At 44.1% G+C, this 23,940-nt stretch overlaps 1 protein-coding gene across 1 annotated transcript; it reads left to right on the top strand.

Moving 5' to 3' along the window:
- Positions 1-8,084: 8,084 nt before the first annotated feature.
- LOC311324526 (uncharacterized protein) lies at positions 8,085-22,707 on the top strand (the record flags this gene model as incomplete). Its single annotated transcript, XM_084456994.1, has 12 exons — positions 8,085-8,199; positions 9,067-9,178; positions 9,544-9,637; positions 10,554-10,608; positions 16,853-16,993; positions 17,816-17,976; positions 18,076-18,174; positions 19,142-19,287; positions 19,581-19,752; positions 20,222-20,334; positions 20,563-20,650; positions 20,796-22,707. 12 exons carry the CDS (start codon positions 8,085-8,087, stop codon positions 20,847-20,849), a joined length of 1,350 nt encoding a protein of 449 aa, XP_084313120.1. The 3' UTR covers positions 20,850-22,707.
- Between the last annotated feature and the right edge of the window lie 1,233 nt (positions 22,708-23,940).

The following is a 23,940-nucleotide window of genomic DNA, read 5'->3' as shown; positions in this document are numbered from 1 at the left end:
CTTCTGGAGAGGAGACCCCAGCGTTGTCGGTCCGCTCCACCCCGTCAACGCGCTCTCCCCCCACCCCCCATGACGTCCCCCCCCCCCGCTCCCGTGAGAGACAGCTGAACACCACAGATGCGAGTTGGGCTGGTGAGGCCGCAGACGTGCGTTGGAGCCGTGCCCTGCGACTGCAGCGAGGAGCTCCTGGAGGTGGAGAGGCAGAGGCTGGGTGTGCAGCGGGCCCAGCTGGCAGCCAACACCCTCTTCCAGAGGGACATGCTGCAGCTACAGCGTGACAGGCTGGACCTGCAGAACAAGCAGCGAGGCCCTAGCGGAGGCACAGTTTGTGCAGCCCTCCATATCAGTGCCCATCATTCTGCCAACTTCAGGTAGGCTAAGTGTGTATTTTGTATTACACTTATTTTGTATACTCTATTCCCATGTATGTCTATTCCCATTCTGCATGCATTCCATTCTATGTCGCTAATTGAATTTTCCTCCCTTGCAGATGATGCAGATGCCTGAGAGACACTGCACACACTCACCACACAACGCCCACCCACCACACTGCGCACACACACTACACCACTCATCCTTGTGAGCTTCTTGTCTTTGAAATCGAGTTTAACATGTTTTTGAAAGATTTAAGGTGCCCACCCACATCCATTGTATGACCAAAACGGTGGTAGAGCAATTATCACTCTCAAAAGTGCTAGTTTTGTCAACGTTTTGATCTGAACCATTGTATATGATCATAAGTAACCTTAAAACAGGGTTAAACATGCATTTTCCCTTTACTACTCCTTTAAGCTCCACCAATCAGAGACGTTGCTGTTGGCGACCACCCAACCCCTGCCTAGGACTACATCCAGACAGATTGATTGGCCACTGATTTAGCACATCCGCAGTTACTAATTAGGAAGACAAGCCCCAAAAACATTTCAAACCCCAGCCAGTTTGTCACACATGAAGCATAAATGAATGAATGTATTGATGGATTAAGACACAAGAATCCAAAGGATAACATGAGAAAGTGTAAACACTTATTTCCGTCATGGTCCTGGAGCTGTTAAGACACATCAAAACGTACATTACATTGACACATCAAGCAGATAGATGATACTGTATACATACTGTTACAAACCTCCCTCAGATGTAGTCTAGGGGAGGGAGGGAGAAAATGCAACAGAGCCTATATGCTCACACCGCTGGTAGATGTAACCTAGCCTACAAGTGGGGTGCTCAAATACTGCCACACTGACAACCAAACTGTTCCTTTTAAAATAAAAGGATTTTACTTGCATAGGTGCTCAGGTGACAATTATTTACAATATTCCAGAATATACTCACAAATAGACAAGACAGGGGGAAAAATATATATAACCAAATACACAGTAATACAAAAGAAAACTAACCGGAACAGGACCAACAGAGGGTGGGAGAAGGGCTGCGAGCGGTGTCACTACACCAAACAAAGCCCTACCTGACCTACACCTCTAACCTAGCCTAGCCTACAAACACAAACAGCTAGCTAACTAACCTGCCAGGAACCTTACCTATCTGCTACATACACCAGGTGACCCGCTCGCTCTAACCTAGTGTGTTTAGACATAAAGTTACCTACGTGATGAAAGATGTAAACCCCAGGGTAGCTTACCTAGCCCTTCTCCTGTTGGAGAGACAGGGGGACCCAGGACCCAAACAAGCAGCAGTAACCCAAAACAACAACTAAGGCAAACAGAGTGTAGAAACAGACTAACAAAACTAACCAAACATAAATCACACAGACAGCATCCTAAGCAAACTATCCCCCCCTTCTCTCTCCCAAACACCACGAGCCAGATGATTGGACGACAGGAAACACACAGGTGGACTGGATGAGGGTAACGAGCACTCTGGGTAATGGACAGATCACGAACACCTGGGAAGGGAGACAGACAGACATAACAGGGCAGGGAGAGCACAACATACACACGGACGTAACACATACCTACATACATAGGCGAAGGCTGCCACATGCCTCGTGTGATTTAAATTTGTTTGAGAATGTTTTGTAGAACTCAAGAAATTTTATTTGAAGATCAAGTGAAGGCCAAACTGCCAGCTTCCCACTTGGCTCAACAAGAACATGAAAAAATTGAGGTTTGCACAAACAGCTACTCCATTATATTGAGATGAAAATTTGCTTCTGAAAATTGATTGCGATAATGTGACATACAGTACGTTAGGTGACGAATTTAAGGAGATCGAATCATATTTAGACCGGTATGGTCCTTTAATCCTTTTAGATGAAAAATGTGAAAAAGGTACAAAGAGGTTGTGTGATCTGTGTGTGTGTGTGTGTGTGTTTGAAAACTATGTGAATAAAAGGTGGGGATCATGACTTATGAAACGTGGCATATGTGTGTTTATATGGTGGCTAGTACCAACACACGCGTGCATGTGTGTGAGAACTGTATGTTAATAAAAGCTGGAGTTGAAGTTGATTAATCACCTAATCTTGGGCGTTCTGTCCTTCCACGTGGGCCTGTCCTCCTTGGCCACTGTTGTCATCTACACAAGAAACTAATATTGGTAAATGTAATCAATTAGTAGTGAGAAGTTGATATAATCCAAGCATTGGTTTGAGGCAATGGTTTCACTTACTGTCTTGTGGGCACTTCTCAGAAATAGCGTTTGTGTCACGAGAAGGGGGGGCTAGTCCCACCATTGACTAACAACCTCTTACACCTCCAAATCACTTTCTTTTAAATCCCCCAAGTACCTCAGGAACAGACAGTTTAGGAAAATATAAAAAATATACTTTAATGAAATTCATACAAACATGACTAAAATATCCACAAGCTCCACAGGTCAACCAGGTGAGTAAGGCAAGTGCTAACAGCGTCCAGACAATAGAACTTTCACATGGCATCTATACTTTGGATACAGGGAGGCTAAAATCACGGCACTCAGTAGGCATGCATAGGATAGCACTCAATTTGGTAGGTCAGACACACACAGGACTGCATGTCCTAATACACTTTAAACAAGTGGGAGGAGTGCAATACCCAACGGCAATCAACCTTCATGCAACACAATTAATATGGGAAAATTACACTCCTAAAGTGTTCAGAGCAAAACCACTGGTTGTTGGCAGAGGGATAAGCTCCTTGGTCTGTCAACTCTGTGTAGTGTGAGTTAGTACTCATGTCCCTGGGGCTGCGTCTGGGCTGAGAGGAGTCGTCTCTGGGGTGCCTCTGGAGGTGTCTACAGACAAACTCCAGCAGGAGGCAAAGGGGGGGAAGGTGGTGAAAGCTGTGAGGCTTAAGTCACGTTTAGAGGGTGTGAAGGCTGACAGTCTTTCTGTTATGCTTGAGTTTGCTGGTGTGCTGCCTCAGAGAGTGAGTCTGGGCTTTCTGAGCTTCTTTGTCAGGGCGTTTGTTCATGCCCCGCTGCGGTGTTTTAAGTGTCAACGCATGGGCCACACAGCAGTTGTCTGCAAAGGGAAGCAGAGGTGTGCAAAATGTGGTGGCGAGCATGATTATGTATTTCAGTGTCTTCATCTACAGTATAAACTTGGTTTCCACCATCATGGGTGCCAGTGATGGAGAATTTTGTTTGGTAGACCTAGCCTACTTTATATATGATGGTGAATCAATCAGTCATTTAGCATGATAATATAGGATTAGCATATATAATATTCCATTACATTATTACATTATAGTCATTTAGCTGATGCTTTTAGCCAAAGTTTACATAGATATTTGTGGATGTGTTGTTGTTTTGTATGTCTTTGCATTTGTACTGTGGTATTTGTAGTAATCTCCAAAATCAGTCATATGCTACTGTAATGTCCATGTCAAATAAATTTAACTAGCTAACAATAAAATATGAAATATTGGATGTTAAATGAAAACTAAATTAATTTCATGATATCTGCTAAAAAAACAGGTGATTTAAAATGTGATTCCACCCCAGCCCCTCCCCCATCGGAAAAAACAAAAAATGTGGGTCCATCATCTGAGCTTATTAGATGTTAAATGAAAACTAAATTCATTTTAGGACATCTTCGCAAAAAACACGTGTGATTTAACATGTGATTACAGCCCGAACCTTCTCCCATCTAAAAAAAATAAAAAAAAATAAACTTGGGGTCCAGCGTCGAGCTTCCGGTTTTTGCTGGAGGGTCCCGTGGTGGAGGTTTGAAGTCTGCAGCCAGACCCTATTGGAGCAATGTGCCAGTCATATTCCCTTGTTATCCAACCTTTTTCTCCTGCTATTTGTAGATAGTTTGTGTAACATCTTAACCACAGATGTCTCTGGTGATCCACGGTATACATTTCTGAGTTAAAAACAGTACACTGATTTCAACCTAGGAGAAAAGAGCCTTAAAGAGCCCATCCTGGCAGAGGTTGATCTAATCACAGCTAGCTCAAAAATAACTTTAGAAAAGCATCACCTCAGTTATACACACAGATGGCTGGGGGGCGGGGGTATTTACCAGTAGTATGAAGGTTCTGAGTGAGTGCAACAGAGTGGTGTGTGACAGGAAGATGTGCCAAGAGGCGCTCATCTATTATTATTATGCATCAGAATCCATCACATCCTGCGGGAGGAAAACCGCCATATCTCTCAGCCAAACCAGAAGAGAAACAGAACATTTCTCAAAGTGAGTCATCAATAAAACAAACATTAGTGTAGCTTTGTTGAGGAGCGAGAGCAGAGAATAATTGTTACCAGGTATTAAAGTGAGTGGCCTGTTCCACTTCCTGCCCCTTCATGATAGCAGGCTTGAAGGCCCCATGCTGCTCCCATCCTACCTCCCAGACACAGCTCCTTGGGATTACTGAAGATGGCTAGTCTAGCCAAGTTATAGCTTGTAATTGGTATGAATAAGAAATTAAATTCAGTGAAAAAGGGAAAATCTTGTGTTGTTTAACCTCTTGTAAACCTGTGTGGACTCTTCTTCGTCGTATGGGTAGGTTGGTTTCGTCCTCTCCCCCCAGGCTCGGGGCCGAGGGGCTATCCTTTTAGCACCCTGAGCCTGGATGAGGGGGTCACCCGGGCTATATATCCGGGCACACCTCTAGGAGCCATGTCACCGTTTTGTCATCCACGACCGTCAGGCCACGCATTCCGTTGGGTGTCCGATGTATCGGACAGTCCTGGATGACGTGGTCTGCGGTTTGTTCCTCGACGCCACACTCGAATGCCGCACAGGATGCCAAGCCCCATCTGTGCATCGATGAGCGGAAGGGTCAGACGCCAGACCGGAGACGATTTTTTTCACTTGTGTGCATGTAGCTGTATCAGTCTATATAGAATGAGTAACTTGTATTTGTGCAGATTTAATTGTATATTTTCAATGAAGATTAAAAAAGGAGTGAGATCGTAATAGTGGGAATTCCTCATTATTTATTGTTTAGTAAATGCAAGTGTGAACATGAAAAAATTTGTGCATGACATCTAAAAGTGCAGCACAGGCTGTGCAATCAACTTGACAGAAAATGTCAGTGGCCCGGTTCAGCCCCTTGGGAGTTTGGTTCCATATCAGAATGAATGGAGTGCTCCCTCTTGGCATTCCATACTCTTTGCCCTAACTTTAACGTGACAAAACAAAATATGTTTTCAGCTGGACTTGCTTATCTGCACAAGTAAATATGTAGGCTATCGTTAAAAATTACATTGATTTCTGTTGCCATAAATCATATGATTCCCCAGTTAAAAGCTGCATGACATTAATCATCCATCTTGGTGCAGTGTTCTTTGAATTGATTCATTTCCAACATGAATAAGGAGAGAGTTGTGAGGTGCAGAAATGCGTGTCATTCTTGAGTAAATACTTTTGGATTCATCACAAACAAGATCACATGCAGTAATGTAGTAAACTTCCCTGGTGAAAAAAAAAGCTTAGACCAGCTTATACTGTAATAGGCTGGTTTTAGATAGTCTTAGCTGGTTGAACAGGCTGGTTGATGGTTTTAAATGGTCTTAGCTAGTTTAATAGACTGGTTGATGGTTTTAGATGGTCTTAGCTGGTTGATGGTTTTAGATGGTCTTAGCTGGTTTAGCTGGTTGATGGTTTTAGATGGTTTTAGCTGGTTGAACAGGCTGGTTGATGGTTTTAAATGGTCTTAGCTGGTTGAATAGACTGGTTGATGGTTTTAGATGGTCTTAGCTGGATGATGGTTTTAGATGGTCTTAGCTGGTTGAACAGGCTGGTTGATGGTTTTAGATGGTATTAGCTGGTTAATGGTTTTAGATGGTATTAGCAATCAGCAATCGGTCACCTTCGGCTGTCGCAGGGTGGGGGGCAATAATTTATGTGAATGAGCTAATGTACGTGAATGGGCGATAACCGAGTGAGTGAATGAATAAGTATACTTGACTGAATGAATAAGTATGAATGATTATCTCATCTACATGAGACAGATACTGAAATTTACGTGAATGAGCCAAATGTACGTGAATGGGCTATACCCAAGTGAATGACTAAGCATACCTAAGCGACGGATGACTTTATCTAGTCTACATGAGACTTGATAATTTACGTGAATGAGTGAAATATACGTGAATGGGCTATACTGAATGAATGAATAAGTATGAATGAGTATCTGGTCTACATAAGGCAGATAATTTACATGAATAAGCCAAATGCACGTGAATAGGCTACACCTGAGTGAATTAATAAGTATGAATGAGTATCTGGTCTGCTGCAGAACATAGATAATTTGTGAGTCGGCATGTGTGGTATTATGGCACCCCAGGCGGCCAGAAGGACACAGCAAGTAAACTCTGAGAGCTTAGGAGCTAGATGAGAATATCTGTAAGTGACTGTAATTGGGTCAGGGCCCCGCACAGAGTAGGAACAGACGAGTGAGCTGACTCCAAGTGTGATGGCTCTCGGAGGATGAAGAACAATGACAGGTTTAGGAATGAGAGGGAGCGTACTAGAAAATACCCTGGTTAAGAATTTTGTTTGCGCATTTTGTGTATTTTCACAGTAAACCAAGCAGACCAACGGACCCAAGCAATTTCGATAACTCCCCTCGGAGACGAGTATGAGGGGTGCCTTGGCTGTTAAATGATTACTGGCACCGAGTGAGGTGTAGGGACAGACACAGAGAGGTTAGGGGGATGGTGGGCAGATGCAGGAACAGGGCTCGCCCACATGCTCATGATTACCACATGGGCAGTTACAGTAGATACTGACATTTTTGGTCTGCCCCCGGTGAAGCAGGAACTTGAACTTGGTAAGGTGCGGTATGGGGAACTGGGGAGGGATTTGTGTGAGACTAATGCTTGTTTTTCTCCACCTTCTGTCACAATCCTCTTGAGCCGTCTTTGGCTCTACAGGACTGACGTGTGGAGATGAGGGAACGAGCAGGGACCCGTATACGTCATCTTGTGGGGGACACTCATGACCTTCTTGTCTCATTTCATTCATTCATGAGCTTCTTGTCTTTGAAATTGAGAGTTTAACATGTTTTTGAAAGATTTTTCAAGGTGCCCACCCACATCCATTGTATGACCAAAACGGTGGTAGAGCAATTATCAGACTTTGCTAGTTTTGTCAACGTTTTGATCTGAACCATTGTATATGATCATAAGTAACCTTAAAAGAGGGCTAAACATGCATTTTCCCTTTACTACTCCTTTAAGTTTCATTTCAATGTGGTTTCCAAGCTGCTTTTGTCCTGTGTTTACATGCTGCTTTGACATGCGCACTTGCGAGCTTCCGCCGATCACGCCGTGGGCCTATGGCGCCGTGGGCAGTTCTGCGAGACTGCTGATGGATACTGTTGGACGTTCATCAAAATATAACAGCCTGACTTACGGACTAAAATTGTCATCTTGATATTATTATTATTATTATTATTATTATTGTTGTTGTTAATATTATTATTATTATTGGCATCTGTCTACGTTGCTAGTTCAATGCATGGGTTCAATGCATGGATGTATTAGCCGCACTCTGTTCATTTTCTTAGGTGATCCTTAGGAGGCGCTATAGGACCACAGGGAGGGGTGCGACCTGTGTAACACTGTAACTGTTCCCCCATCTCGTCTCGAAGCCCGAAGCTGGTGAAAGCAAGGTAGCCGGGTGTTCTTCTGTCACAATGTCGGGTGGTAGAAAGCCCCGTTCGGTGGCAAATCCTTTGGAATCCGCGATCACCACGCCCAGTGAGCGAATTTTGAAAGAATGCCACAGTCTATATATCGACAGCGAAAACGGTAAATAGCAAGCTAATCTACATACATAAACACTCATGCAAAATTCCTCGTGTTATGCAACACAATGAGTACCCAGACTCATTCTAAAGTTTTTACTTTCTGTAAAGTGATACAAATTATGTCAGCCTGCCGTAAAGATGGTAATGTCAGTCAAACTCTTTCAGCAAGTCTAAGGTTCTACCTTTGACACAAGTCCCCCAGTACTGAACATTACAGTAGCCTACGTGCGCATACTGTACAGTATGTGCGTTTTGCTGTTGCTGTTCCCTGGGCCTGGTAGGCATAGCCTACTATGTCACAGACAAAATGAAACAACAAGAGAAACAGGCCACTGTATCTTCATAGGCAAATCTACGGTATTTTCTTAGCTTTTGAGTAGGGTACAGCTCAAAACCAAAAACAGGTTGGGTGTGTCAGTAATATGTAGGCTATAATATGACTTTGACTGAGTCAAATAGCCCAGGTAATGTAGACTGACACACCCAAGCTGTTTTTCGGCAACATATTGTCCGCGACAAGACATTTTCCAGTCAAATAAAGCGGATGTCATGTTAAAGAGTGTGGTATTATAACAGATTATTTGTAATTGATTGGAAATACCAGTCCAGTAGTGGTAGTTTGGTGAAGACAGGATCTTAGCCTAGGGGTAACACCTGGTACAGACCTGGTAGCACGCCTGGTACAGACCTGATAACACAGATCTGGTAACACAGATAGTACCGCAGGCCTACAGGTGAACTGGCTGACCCATACTGTTGTGACTGACCCATACTATTAGGTCACATTACAGTAGATTATCAGAGAGGAGCACACCAACCAATGTGTGTTTGTGTGTGTGTGCATGCGTGCGTGTGTGCACATGTTCAGGACTGGTGAAGATTGCGAGTAGCCTGGGTGTCCGGCTCCTTCCGCCACGGAAGAAGATCATTGTGATGATAATGGGGAATCACTCTGCAGGAAAGAGCTCCTTTATTAACTGGTAATGCTGCTCACTACCTTACAGCTCTACACCTTTACCATGCTATGCTACAAGGAGTGAGTGAGTGAGTGAGTGAGTGAGTGAGTGAGTGAGTGAGTGAGTGAGTGAGGATGGATGGATGGATGGATGGATGGATGGCAGGCAGGGTTTTTCCTGGCTCAGAATGGGTCTTTGGGGGTGATGCGCACACATTATTTTAACACCAGCACCAGCTTTAGCTCTGGCTAAAATCTCTTTGGGTGGCGCCAGAAAATCCTCTATGCAGGAAAAACCATGGATGGATCGATGAGGAGATGCATAGATGCATGCGAGTCATGTTTTATGAAACCCAGTTGCTGAGTCTTTTCAAATGACTTCCATTCCAGGTATGTGGAAGAGCATATCCAGAAAACGGGAGTTGCCATTGAAACGCAAGGCTTCACGTTCATCACAAGTGGCCGGAAACGAGAATCACTGACCGTAAGTTGATACTGCACGACTCCTGGAAGACATGTCCCAGAGAAGATATGAACCTCAGTTTGTATTTACCCAGCGGGGCTTGAGAAGCATTAAAAACCCTGTGATTAGAGAACCATAATAAAATAATGCTAGTGACTGTTTGAAACCCATGCTAAAGATTGCTGCCCAATGGTCTTGTACTGCAGAATCCATCTCATTGCTTTCATTGTTGATCTAGTCACAGCTAGAATCCTCTTAGTCTCTTAGTCATCAGTATAAAATATTCAGATAAGCTTTTGCCTCAGCTTGGCCAAGCTCTTGGAGGGGGGCTGACTTGAATCATGTATTGAAGTTCAGTCCCATTGGGATGCGGTAGGATGACAAATCTGTGAGAGTTGAGGACACTTGGCAGTCCAGCTGAGGCTTTACATGTGTGTCTGTGCTAAAGGCACTCCCTCTGTCAGCGGTGATGGCTCTGTCTGCATGCTGCTGCACACAGGGGCTGGGCTGCACAGTCACAGAGAGAGAGAGAGAGAGAGGGAGAGAGAGAGGAGGGAGAGGCAGCTCCGCAGAACAACTAAGCAAGGGAACAAGCTCTCTCTCTCCTCCTCTCCCTATCTCTCTCCTTCTCTCTCCCTCTCTCTCTCTCGCTGTTCCTCTGTCCTACTGTGGTGAGGGAGATGAAGGCGAATGATATAATTATAGAGGACGACCGGAGTGGAAGGATTATCTGCTATATATACAGGAAGGGCTTAAAGCAGGTGCTCTCAGTAGCTGAGACGCAGCAAAGCCCCTGACACTGAGAACAGAACATGTCGTCTGGGGTAGAAGGAGAGGGAGAGAGACTCCAGTCTGACTGGGCTGGGCTCTTCAGGCAACACGTAGTCATCCTCGTTGTTTTCCTGTTATTTCTCTCACTCTCTTTTCTCTTCCACAGGGAAATGCAACGCTCCATCTTTACCCTCACTTCCGACCACTCCTGGAGTTTAAAGGTAGGGCTCGGCTTGGGGTCTCAGATCCCACCAGCGGTTCCTTCCGTCTGCTAATGGCACAATGAATAATTGAGAGTTTCAAATCGAACATACACCCCTTTACGTTGGCTCTGTTTCTGTATTAATCTCATTTTTAGGAAGAGTTGCAGAAATGTGTAAGTTTGCCCATCTATCACTTCAACATAGATTGTATACAGTAAAATGTGTATCATGTTATGTCATGTCACAGCTATTGAGTCAGATTTACTAAGCATTTCCTCTGGGACAAAGTCAGCAGTTGCTTCCGTTTAAAGTTAGAAATTCTCTCTGAATTATACATCAGAGTGAATGATAATGCATAAAACCTAGTCGGCTGAATCCACGGTGTTTTCACAGGGCTTTTGGATGCCTGATTGAAATGTTTCAGGCTGTGACATACGTGGATTCAGATCCCGGTCTCTGTAGCGCTCGTCCGTGTGCCTGGAGGTAGAGCAGAGCTGAGGCGGTTCATCTGGATGACTAATGCCTCTCTGTGAGTCATAGCCTCGGAGTGTATGGGCTTTAGCACTTCACTGTAAATCACTTTACGTTCCTGCCTCGCAGTCGTACGCCGCATCCAGTGTGAAGTTGAAACGCATGTGAAGAACAAAGGCGCATACTCATGCTTATACTGCACGTGTACTGTTTCTCAGCCCTGGTGCTGGCTGTTGAGAATAGGAATTAGTGCGGAGTGTGACTGCGGTGGTGAGAAGGGCCAGTCTACGGGGTGGGTGGGTGGTCATGTAGATATGGTCTGGGTGGGCCCTCTAGCCCGGCAGGGAGGAGGAGGAGGAGGACGGTGGCATGGTGGCTCCTCTATGACAGTGAGACGTGTTCAGGGAGGGAGGGAGGCAGGGTTCACTGGGTGCGGAGCGACTGCACACGGCATGGCGTGAGTCACACGCCCCGTCGACGGCAGTGCGGTGGAGTCAGGAGGAGCTGCTGAGAAAATGTCATCGCCATTAAAAGCGCCCCGGCCAGAGCCCCGCTGCCCAGGGGCTGCGGCGCCACGAGGGACTCGCCGCGCGGACGAGGCCCAGGGGCGTGACGGAGCCGTCCTCCTGGAACTACCACGGCTATCTAGCTCTACATCACTCGCACCTCGTGTCTCTCTCTCTCTCTCTCTCTCTCTCTCTCTCTCTCTCTCTCTCTGTGTCTCTCTCTCTGTGTCTCTCTCTCTCTCTCTGTCTCTCTCTGTCTCTCTCTCAACATCCGTGATATGATGATTGCCTGTCATGGTGCCTGAGGATGACTCATCAACTATTTTATATCCTTCTGGGAGATGTCCACTGTTGGTGTTGCTTAGTTTGTTTGCTAGCCTGCGTTTCAAGATTAGTGCTTCCGTATTTGCTTGATAATATTTGGTATGGGTTACCGTAAAGGAGGTCCACGGTGTTTCGATTGTGTCAAAATGGCTGGTGTATTCTCTAGGAGCTCTTATTAACAAATAAGAAAAATGTGTCCAGTATCATTATTCGTGTAGCCTTTGATCATCTTGTTGTGAGGAGCCTAATGTCTAGATTGTACTTTGAATTGACTGAATTAGCTGCTTGAATCATTCGTTCTGGGGTTGACTGGTTTTCCTGTCCTTTTGCTTTTAAAGGGATTGGATGTGAATCGGTTCTCTGTTGCTTTGACGTGGTGTCCCATGGTTTGTACCAGCTGTTTGGCTCTGTTCTACAGGTCGGCGTTCCCCTGCAGGTTTGGGTGATGCAGCATTTTTTTTTTTAGCCTTTCCCACTAAGACAGGGCCACTCCCTCCCTGGCAGCTACCTGGGAAACAATATCACACTCATCACCTTTTCACCTTCCAAGAAGCGTTTTGGGCTTCCTTCAATTAAGTTGCCCATTCCATACAGTGAAATGCGTCTGTATCTACGTAACCTACTTGACTGGCTAAGGTGTTGCTTGCATAATGAGCTGTGTCCTGATAACCTTTCTGGTAAAGGTGTCCTCGGGAGGGATGGCGGTGGGTATTATTGACGGAAGCTACCCTGATTGGCATTAAACTGTGTAGTGTGCTAACCATAGCTTGTTTTGCTGTGTGCTAACCATAGCTTGTTTTGCTGTGGACAATGGCGGCGGCCTGTGATTGGGAGTCTGTGGGAGACACCCTCTGGACAGGATGGGGACATTGATGTATTAACGGGGCAGCCATGTTGATGGAAGGGGACAGCAAGGGAATGCTAATGTGCCACAGCAGCGGCAGTAGGAGCAGCACAAGGGTGTGATTTGTACTGGCTGTTAACACCTGCCCCTTGCTATGAAAAAGCCCCAGTGTCATCCCAAGGCCTGGAGAGGGGGAGGTCCCTCAACAGCCATCTTGTTCTGCTGCTCGCATGGAGCAAGGCGGCTGTTTGTATGTGTGTGTGTGTGTGTGTGTGTGTGTGTGTGGGAGGGGGGGGGTTATGTAAGCCTACTGTGCGTTGCTTCACAGTCGTTCTTCACTGGCTAGCTTTATGTCCCATTTCCTACCTTAAAGCTGCCAGTTGAAGAGCTGTTGTGGGTAACCATGACAACGGGCCTCTCTGCCGAGGGGATGGAGCGGAACAACAAGTTGCTCTGAGAATCAGTTGGGGATATCTGTTAGGGTGTGGCTACTTGTCTGGACGATACTCAAAAACCGCATTGTCTCAGAGATGAAAAAATTGTATAGGCTACTGTCCATCTCCTTATGGCGTAAAAAGCCAGGGTAACTGATCAACAATCAATAAATGGCACTTGGAGTCTCAGATATGTACAGTATGTGTATGCGAAACCAAACCATTCCAGGTTGTTTTAGCGAAATAAATAAGAATGTATTTGAAAGCATAAAGAAAGGAAGGTTCTCTAGTCCCCAGGGCTGCTGTCCTCCAGCTTTCCAGGTATCGACCGCACTGCGGCTCTCCCTAACAAATAAAATAGCGATTGGAGCTGACAGCCTTCAGCAAGACCTCAACTTCTTATTTATCACCCTGGACCTCTCGTCAAGCCCCCCCTTCATCGTCTAGACTAGAGGTGCGCTAGCGCTTCGCCCAATCTGCATGTGCAGATGCCGGGACTTTGTCTCATGAACCCTCTGGGCGCCATTGAACTGCCCTGCCTTTTGTGCATTTCGGTTTTGAAAAGCTGTTCTGTTTTCTCTGGGAATTCTCTCGTTGACATTGTTGTCATGCTACATTCCAAGGACAAATCGTCTCGTAGTGCAAATACCAAACTGAGATGTATGATTCTATTTTTATTGTTTATCTCTGGAAATGTTCATCCTAACCCAGGTCCTATTCTATTAGTACACCGGATGATTTTGAAACTAGATCCGGCCTGGGTGTTATTCATATACTGTAAATGCTCGCAGCATGCTGAAAAAAATGGATACCATTAGAATCTGGGTCCATAGAATGCATAGATGCAGATATCATGGTTTTGTCTGAAACATGGCTTACTAAATCGGCCTCAGAGAAGGATGCTTGTATTAAGAGCTACAATGTTTTTAGATGTGATTGCCCCAGAAAGGGCGGTGGCATAGCCATTTATACAAAAAACAAAATTAAGTCTACTGTGTTATACTCTGTGTCCATTAGCAAGCAATTTGAACTCCTTGCCCTGAAAATTGAGCTTGCTCAAAGTCAGTCTCTCACTGTCATTGGATGTTATAGACCCCCCTCAGCCATTAATGAAGCATTGTCCTTGCTAGCCCAACATTTAACGATGCTTGAGTCGGAATCAGATGAGCTTCTCCTCGTTGGGGACTTAAACTTTGATTGGCTGACCTCAGCATTGGGATGGTCTAAATCTGTCTGTGACTCGTTTAACTTTACTCAGCTAATTGATAGTCCAGCCCGACCAAACATTAAACGAGAGATCGACTTTACTTTATTTGATTCTAACAAATGCCCCTCACAAGTTCTCAGGGAGAGGTGTCTTTGCAAATGATCTGTTATAGCAGCAGTTAGACCCTCAAAACTTCCCAAGTTAAAGCCTCGACTTCTCCTTAAAAGAGATTTCAAACATTTTAGTGACCAAGTTTTTCTTAATGATTTGTTTTATTTTGAGTGGGACAGAATCCTCCTCATTGATGATGTAGAGCTGGCCTGGAACTTCTTTAAAGATGTTTTTTTGAGTATTGTAAACAAACATGCTCCATTTTGCAAATTCAGAGTAAAAGGTCGAAATAATCCTTGGTTTTCTCCCGAGTTGTCTAGTCTCAGAGAAAGGGATGTTGCCTGGGCTAGAGCAAGAACAAGCAAAACTGAGGCTGACTGGCTCAGTTTTAGACAGCTCCGAAATCAATGTACCTCTTTTATTAAGAAAGCCAAATCTGAGTTTTATCTCTCTGAAATGACAAAAAAACTAAATAACCCAAAGAAGTTTTGGAAACTAATTAAATCCACTTCTGGCCATGTTTCCTCTAGTAACCTTCCACCGCACATTATCAAAGACTTGTGTACTTAGACTTACAAGACAGCCATGCTTCATTGTTTTAATGAACATTTTATTTCCGCTCATTTCTTATTTGAATCATCGTGTCAGGATAAAGCAAATAATGATGAAGTCGGCCATGCTTTACCTTTTTCAGGTTAATCCACGGATAGCCAATTCCCAGTTTATGCCTGTCTTCTGAGGTTCATAATGCCTTAAAGCAACTGGATTCTAAGAAATCAGTAGGCCCTGATAAGCTTGATTCATATTTTCTCAAGCTAGCTTCTGGCTTTATTGCTGAGCCCCTGTCATTTATTTTTAATCTCAGTCTTCTTCCCCTACTAAAAGGGGGGGGATCCTCTATTGTAAATAATTATATGCCAGTCTCTAAACTGTGCATTTCAACTAGTCTTTGAAAAGCTAGTTAGTAACTAATTCAATTATTTTTTAGATTCAAATGGTATCTTATCCAAATATCAATCACATTTCAGGAAACAGCATAGCACTGTTAGTGCTGCCCTTAAATTAACAAGTGACATCACTGAGGCTGTGGACAGCAAAAAAAAAACTTGTGCTGCACTTTTTATTGATTTATCAAAAGCATTTGATACAGTCGATCATAATATCTTGATCAATATGCTCCTCCACATTGGAGTGTCGAAACAAGCAGCATACTGGTTTACCAACTACCTGTCTGCCAAAACGCAATGTGTTCAGCTGGAAGGGTCCACATCTTCCTTTCTGACCGTATCAAAAGGGATGCCACAAGGTTCTGTGTTAGGACCCATATTGTTTTCAATTTATGTCAACAATCTGTGTGAAAACTTTTCAAATGCTATGTACCATTTATATGCAGATGATACTATAATGTATTGTTTGTCATCATCTGTTGAAAGTGCCTTTAATCTCCTACAGTCCGCTTTTGATTGCAGAAACTGAAGTTGGTTTTAAATGCAGACAAGTCTAAAGTCATGCTGTTCTCCAATGCTAGGTTACCTTTTAGTCTTTCAAACTTCTCAGGGAAATGTAATTGAGCTAGTCTCAAGTTACAAGTATTTGGGCTTTATCATTGATAGACAATTATCTTTTAGGGCTCATATTGCAAACCTGGTCTCTAAACTCAAGATTAAGCTAGGTATCTATTTTAGGAATAAGTTTTGCTTTTCCTTTGCAGCCAGGAGATACCTTGTGTCAGCTACCTTTTTTCCTCTGCTGGACTATGGTGATATACTGTGCATGAATGCCTCTGCCCAGTGCTTGTGGTCTCTAGACACTGTGCACCATTGCGATTTGTTACTGGTTGTAAACATATCACCCACCACTATACCTTGTATGCAAAATCTGACTGGCCATCTCTAAATATACGCTGGCGTACTGACTGGTTGAGCTTTATCTACTAAACTCTCATGGGACTGGTCCCTAGCTACTTGTGCACTTTTCTTCTTAGAAGCCAAAGCCATTGTGGCCTGCGCTCACAGGATGCCCTGCAGCTGACTGTTCAGAGTGTTAACACTGTGAAGGGGGAACTGGTTTTAAATATGCTGCCCCTTCTGATTGTCCAGACGTTTCCAAGTGTTTCTGTGTCTCCAAGTGTCTCTGTCCCATAACTCCTATACTGCCTATGCACTCCTGAAACTTTCTATCAATATTTTATTGTTGTTCTGTATGTATGAAACCTGGATGGTTATGGGTTTTATTGTGTGCTGCCCTCTTGGCCAGGTCACTCTTGAAAAAGGGATATCCTTCAATCTCAACAAGTTTTATCTGGTTAAATAAAGGTTAAATAAAAATTTTAAAACGCACACTAGTGTATGTGCCTGTACTGTAGGTGTCACGGACTACCTGTCTGCTGAAATCTCCACCTCCAAGCAGAAGAAGTTCAGCCTGGTGACGTTTGTGGACACGCCAGGCCTGGTGGATGGAGACATGATCTACCCCTTCGACGTGAACCAAGCTATCTCCTCATTCGGTAAGAGCACATCTTTCAGCCTCTATTTTTTGTGGGACATCTAGGCTATGGCTACAATACACTGTGTTGGTATTCTAGCACTGTGTTGGTATTCTAGGCTGGCTGCCCTACTTACAGCACTGACTGTTGCAATCGAGATCCCTTTGAGGGTGAATAACTTCTACAGTCACCCCCTTGTAGCTTCAATGTTTTGTAGGGCTGTAACAATTACAAATTTAGCTAAACAATGAATTGTCTCAGAAATAGTTGCGATGCACAATATGACCGATTTTTACCGTTTATTTATATTTAATTTTTTTGCTACTGGTGTTTTTTTTTACACTTCAACAAAGGCCAATGATGTGAGTGAGTGAGTGAGTGAGTGAGTGAGTGAGTGAGTGAGTGAGTGAGTGAGTGAGTGAGTGAGTGTGTGTGTGTGTGTGTGTGTGTGTGTGAGAGAGAGAGAGAGAGAGAGAGAAACCAGAGCAGAGAGGAGGGTTGAGTCCCAGCATGCACCCAGACCAGAGCCTCTGATTTGGTTTAGTTACTTGCTAGCTACATTAGTGAGCTATCTTGCTTCTAGAAGCTATCATACACAACAGCCACTGTCTGGAACTGCAGCCATTCTAAAATGCTACACTCTAGTGCTCCGTCTAAACGTTAGAAATGTTAGAAACTTTGAACAATGCATAAATGCACCTCAACAAAATAATCGCGATTACGTCATAAAATGGCGGTTTGACAATGATGTAATAATTGTTACAGGCCTAATTCCTTGTAAAATGTCTCTAGCTTACATGAAAAACTACCACCTGGTGGCGGGATGCTTCTATCTCTTTCCAGGGGAGCAGGCGGACCTGATCTTCGTGTTCTTCGACCCCATGGGCCAGGCACTGTGTAAGCGCACGCTGGACATTGTGGAGAAGCTGAGCGAGAAGCGCCCGGACAAGCTGCGCTTCTACCTCAGCAAGGCCGACGAGGCCGGCAGGGAGACGGACAGGCAGGTGAGTTCCCTCGGCCGTCTCACCAGAAGCACAGGTCAGCGTACGGTCAGAGATCCTCCGGCTCAACTGTAACAACTGTTGCTTTCTCCTCCTCGACAGCGGGTAATGATGCAGATAGTCCAGGAGCTGTGTCGACGTCCAGGCCTCAACAAGTGTGGTTTTGAGATGCCCACAATATACATCCCTAACCCACAGAGGGTGAGACCATTAGACCAGTCTATGCCTATCTGTCTGTCTGTCTGTCTGTCTGTCTGTCTGTCTGTCTGTCTGTCTGTCTGTCTGTCTGTCTGTCTGTCTGTCTGTCTGTATGTCTATCTATCTAATTTTGAGGACTCAGTTTTAGAGTTGGTATGCTTCAGTCCTATCTATCTATCTATCTATCTATCTATCTATCTATCTATCTATCTATCTATCTATCTATCTATCTATCTATCTATCTATCTATCTATCTATCTATCTACAGTATCTATCTCCATCAAAATTTTGAGGACTCCATTTTAGAGCTGGTATCGCAGCCATAAGACGCTGACGACTACACTTGTAAGGCTGTTCCGGAACATTCCACTGGACTACATTCACTGTAGTAGATCTCCAGCTCAGACAGAGCTTTGCGATAGGCCTGGATTTACTTCTCTCTGCCATCTCTGGTGTCGAACAGCCATTGATTCCTCTGGAATGTAAATTCTCCCAACCAGGGTATGCTGAGGGTGGGGAGGTGGGGGTGGGGGGGTTAACAGGATGAATCAGGTGGAATATGAAGGCTGGGAGAGTTATACTCTGTCGCAGGGGTTGTAAACCACGGGGGCTTGATCAGCCACCTCCGACAGTGGCAGCCCCACTCTTGACTCACTCCTCTGCCCTCCAGTGATGGATGCCTCTGGGGCTGCGCTCCGGAGGATGGATGTGTGTATCCCTCCCTGCAGCCGCTTGTTATCTCTGACTGACGGAGGCTTCGCTGCCTCGCTGTCAGTCCTTAGGCAGGTTCCGTTCCGGCACGGAACATTCAAGTATTCCTCAAACTCAGAAACATGAATAATATTCTATTTGAGAACACATTTGGATTCGGTAGCAGCCTGAAGATTTAACAACAATGTGGAGCAGTGTGAACTCCGACCGCAGTCGGATTTTTCCTTCGTTTAACTCATCCGTCTGTCTTGTCGCTCAGCTGAGTCGGTGCGTGAACCAGATCGACCAGGTTTGTGAGACGGTAGAGAAGGCCATCAACCAAGCGGTCCAGAAGACCCTGAACCAGCTGGAGGAGGACTGCGACCTCATCTCCTCCACCATCAGCACTAAACTGGCCCAGGACAGGTACGGTAGGAAGGGTGGGCAGAGCGCCCCGGCCCTCTCTCTCTGGCCTCCTCACTCACATTATTAGACTAGCCATTTGGACGTATAGGGTCGGCTGGACATGTGGGTTCTGGGGAAGAGAAGACCGATTGTAAAAACATTCACATGTCTTCCTCCTGTGACGCCCTGCCCCGTACATACACGATCCTCCCCTTCTCCTGTGTCTGTCTGTCATTCTGTCTGTCATTCTGTCTGTCTGTCTGTCTGTCTGTCTGTCTGTCTGTCTGTCTGTCTGTCTGTCTGTCTGTCTGCAGGGCGAACGTGAGCTCCAACCGCAGCGCGCGTGTCCACTCCTTCCTGTCCGGCGCCCTGGGCGTGTTCCTGCCCATCCTCTTCATCCTCAGCTTCTTGGTCGGCACCTTCACCAGGGAGGAGCTGGACGAGCTGCTGGGGGAGGGGCTCGCCCGCGCCCTCTCTCTCTCCACGGTACGGTTTGACCTCTGACCCCAGCCCTCACATGGTATTCACCCTCTCTCTCTCTCTCTCTCTCTCTCTCTCTCCACGGTACCGAGGGGATATGCGTGACCTCTAACCCCAGCCCTCATATGATATTCACCCTCTCTCTCTCCACGGTACCGAGGGGATGTGTTTGACCTCTGACCCCAGCCCTCATATGGTATTCACCCTGCTTGTTCCCTCAGCTGTGTCAGCAGAACACTCTGTTGGGTGATCCGCTGCATGCTGTGCACACTTACATGTTCTTGACAGCCTTATAGGCTGCGGCCATTTCACGTTGTTTTAGATTTGAGGGACAGCTGTTGAAGAGATAGGATATAGGACATGATAACAACATGTGGTGTGAGTGAACACAAGGCTGTATGCACAGATGATAGCTAGGTGATGTAACCTTTACCTTTTCCTGTGGTAATGTTCCTGTTCTGTGCTTGTGTCACAGGGAGTGGTGGTGTATTTGTGGGACTGGATACCAGAGGATGGACAGATATTGTCGCTGATCCTTTTAGGTGCTTTCTGCTACGTCCTGCTATTGCTTGCCAAGTATTTTGCACGGTAAGCACTACCCTCGCTCTCACTCATTCACTCCCTCACTCACGCACGCACGCACGCACGCACGCACGCATACACACACACACACACACACACACACACACACACAGATCTCTCTCACTTGCTCTTCCACACATACTGAACACACACACACACACACAAAACACATACACACTCATATACCGTACACTCATACACACACTCACTCCTGCCTTGTGATTGGCCCACCAGCCAAGGGATCCGCACTCTGACCCGGAAGGAGAAGAGGAACCTTGCTGCGTACAGCGACTACGTCCAGGATGTCGTCAAAGCAAAGAAGGTTAGAACCAACATGAATCTTATTCTAGGTTATTGTAGTGGAATGGACAACAGAATTGTAAAGTAGTTAGGTTCAAATCAAGCATGTACTGTTTTTTCCTGACATGTTTTATTGTCTTTTCATCGTTCATTATTTATTTCAACAGGGGAAATTGTATACAGAGTATCTCCAGCAGTGTGCAGCTGAATATGACTTGTGATGTGGAGGAATCTCTTATAATTCTATATTCTAATGACTAAGACTATGACTTCTAACTGCATGGCTTGTTATTTTGTCGGTTCTCAAAATGATTCCCATGCCAGGGTTTTTATTGCCTTTTTTTCTCCAACTTTTGAAACTAAGTTGGACAATTTCAAAGGTAATCTATGTATTTGAAGGCTTTAGAGACTTCCCATAATTTGATCAGTTATTTCTATTTTCCCAATGAGAATTGAACGTCTTTTTTACACCTGAATCAAATCTCAGTGACGGGTGTGTAGGTGGAGTAGATACTATGAGGAAAGAGAAACACCTGCACACTGTCTTCACTTGTTCTACTTGCGACACTTGGTCATGTACCAGAATAGAGTGGTGAGGTCTGATGTCATTTTGTAGGCTGAAAGCTATTTGAGTTCGTAAGGGCTTCACGTTTTACAAAACATATCTTCAATTATGCATTTTAACTTTTATAACAAAACGCACCACAGACTGGGAGTCTCTGTTAACATCTTATTGTAGGCATTTTTCACGAATCTCATTCATTTTTCCCATAGGGATTAAGAACTCACAACCAAATGCGATGCGAATGTTTCAGCCTACAAAATGACATCACCTCACCGCTCTGTGTTGTGTATTAAACTGGATTTCATTGAGCAAGTGAAAACAGTGTGTGGGTGTGGGTGTTTGTTTCCTTTTAGTATTTTTACATTGACAAATTAGACAAGCCTGTTCTCCATCATGATCTCTGAATTGAACTAAAATGTTTACAGATGTTCTTTAACTCATTCAGAAGATAGTGAAGTGCCTTAGGGAAAACATAGTATATCTCAGTTTGCCTCTGAAAGCATGGACCTGTTTACATTTGGTCTTAATGACTCTTTAACTGCCTATTTGTCAGTAAGGTGTTTTGCCGTCTTTTCAAACCTTATATTTGATTGTGTTTGTTTGGTTTATGTCATATTTAGCCATTAGGAAATTACAACTACAAATGTGATGATAAACACAAAATGCTGCAGAGTATATGAATAACAATTGTGTTGATGGTGAAGGCTTGTAGGATGGAAGAGATTATTAAGAACACTGTTATTTGCAGCATGGGATCTGTTTTGTTGCAGTTGTCTAAGATTCATCTCAACAGATATTTGCATATTTATTCTGAAAAGCCAGTAGATGCTTAAAGCCCCCCCTTGGCTGGTATCTGAAACAGAATGACCAGTTTTCTCCTGTCACCAAAGAGGGCTGGCTTCCGTTCTTGAGAAATATGCCCATCAAGCTGTTGAATGGTTCACACAGCACTGTGAAACCCTTTTCTCTATTGTTTGTCAGCTGTGAAGTTCCCCAGTGTATTCCATCTCCTTTTATCTCTAGTTGAGTATTTGTCGTCTTTTGGATCTGTGTTTCAATGCAATTCAATCACCAGCCAATAAGACAGTACAAAGCCCATTTATTTCTTGTTTTTCAGCTGTGAAGTTCCCCAGTGTAGTTCTGTGTATGTCATCTCCTTCTATCTCTAGTTGAGTATAGTTGGTCTTTAGGATCTGTGTTTCAATGAAATTCAATCACCAGCCAATAAGACAGTAGCAACCATGCAATGCCTTTGATGACTTAAGTGTATGTAGATATATTTATTAGCCTCTAGTGGTTTCTTTGTACTTTTTACTCAAACAACACAGAAACCTCTTTGGGCTGATTGCAATACTTTTCCCCACAATAGATATGTATTGTAAACATTGTTTGAGCATGTCTTCCTTGTATAGGGTCCTGGGATTCATTTTGCAATGGTGCCGTCTCTCTCTTTGTGTGTGAATTAAGCTATTTAGATAATATCCTTTTCAAATTATATTTTTATGAATCAAGAATGTCTTCCTCAAAGTGTCAGTGATATGTTTCAATACCTCAATGTATAAAACCTTGTACTGATTGATTTCTAAACTTCTGTCACATTAATAAAGATGATAATTTGATACTTTGAGTCCAGCTTCATTCAGAAACACACTAGCATAAAAGAGACATGGTTGAAGACTTTTATTTCAAAGTTTTCATTATAAAAATACCATTCCAAGCTTCTCTGTAGGAAGAATGTCTTTCAAAATGTTATGTTGTCTTATACCTCAGGGCTCAAGTATTTTGGAATCTTCAATTTATCAATAAAATGGTAATGAGAAAGGTTCCTCCACTACACATCTAAAACAATTAAAAGCACATTCTGAATGACAATGAGAAATCCTCTCAAAACGCAGATAATTAATATCTGATGAGGAAATAAAAGCAACAGGACCAATCCTAATATGACCAGGCCTCGAACCTCAGTTCCCTGAGTTAGTAAGAAGGAGCACCCTTAGGAGGTGACGACTAGCCTACCCAAAAATAGCTTTCAGCAACTATTGCATCTTATCTTGAAATAACAATGGCTGTTTTAATTTGGTTAGAAAATACATACCTATTCTGTTGCGCAAGCAGTAGCGTAGTACAGTAGATTAATGTACATACAAATGTGTGCAATCTACGAGCAAGGCAACACAGGCCACCAATAGGAAGAGGTACATTGTAATCTTAATGCTTGTGTTGCAGGGGATTTCATGCATTTGTGTTTGCATGTGTGTTGTAGGGGATTTCATGCGTTTGTGTTTGTGCATGTGTGTTGTAGGGTATTTCATGCGTTTGTGTTTGTGCATGTGTGTGTGTGCGTGCATTTGTGTCAGGTGAGGAAAGTGGCATTCAAGGCTCTGCTGAGACTACAGATTATGTAGCTCTGGTTGCAATACTTTGCATGGCTTTGTGCAGTTGAAGGTTTATGCAAAGTTAACAAATTTAGCTTAGTTTTGTGAGGTCTATTTTGTAGGTAACAATTTAATATGTTGGGGCTCAGCAAAAAGTTCTATGGTTTTGTTTCTTTGTTATTTGCTGATGCCAGATCCATAGTCTATTTTAACCCACACAAGCATTCTCAACCAAATCAGTCTTTTAAAAGTTAGAAAAAGTTTAACTTGAACAGTCCTGTTTTGTTACAGTGCATTGAGGATTATAATGTAGCTATATACAAAGTTACATGTACAAAAAATGTTGATACCCCTCTCCAGTGTGTTATTAAC

Source organism: Borostomias antarcticus (genome assembly GCF_949987555.1).
Source record: "Borostomias antarcticus genome assembly, chromosome: 23".
Classification (NCBI taxonomy): Eukaryota; Metazoa; Chordata; class Actinopteri; order Stomiiformes; family Stomiidae; genus Borostomias; species Borostomias antarcticus.
Note: the sequence above shows the minus strand (reverse complement) of the source record. Positions and strands in the feature narration are given on the sequence as shown.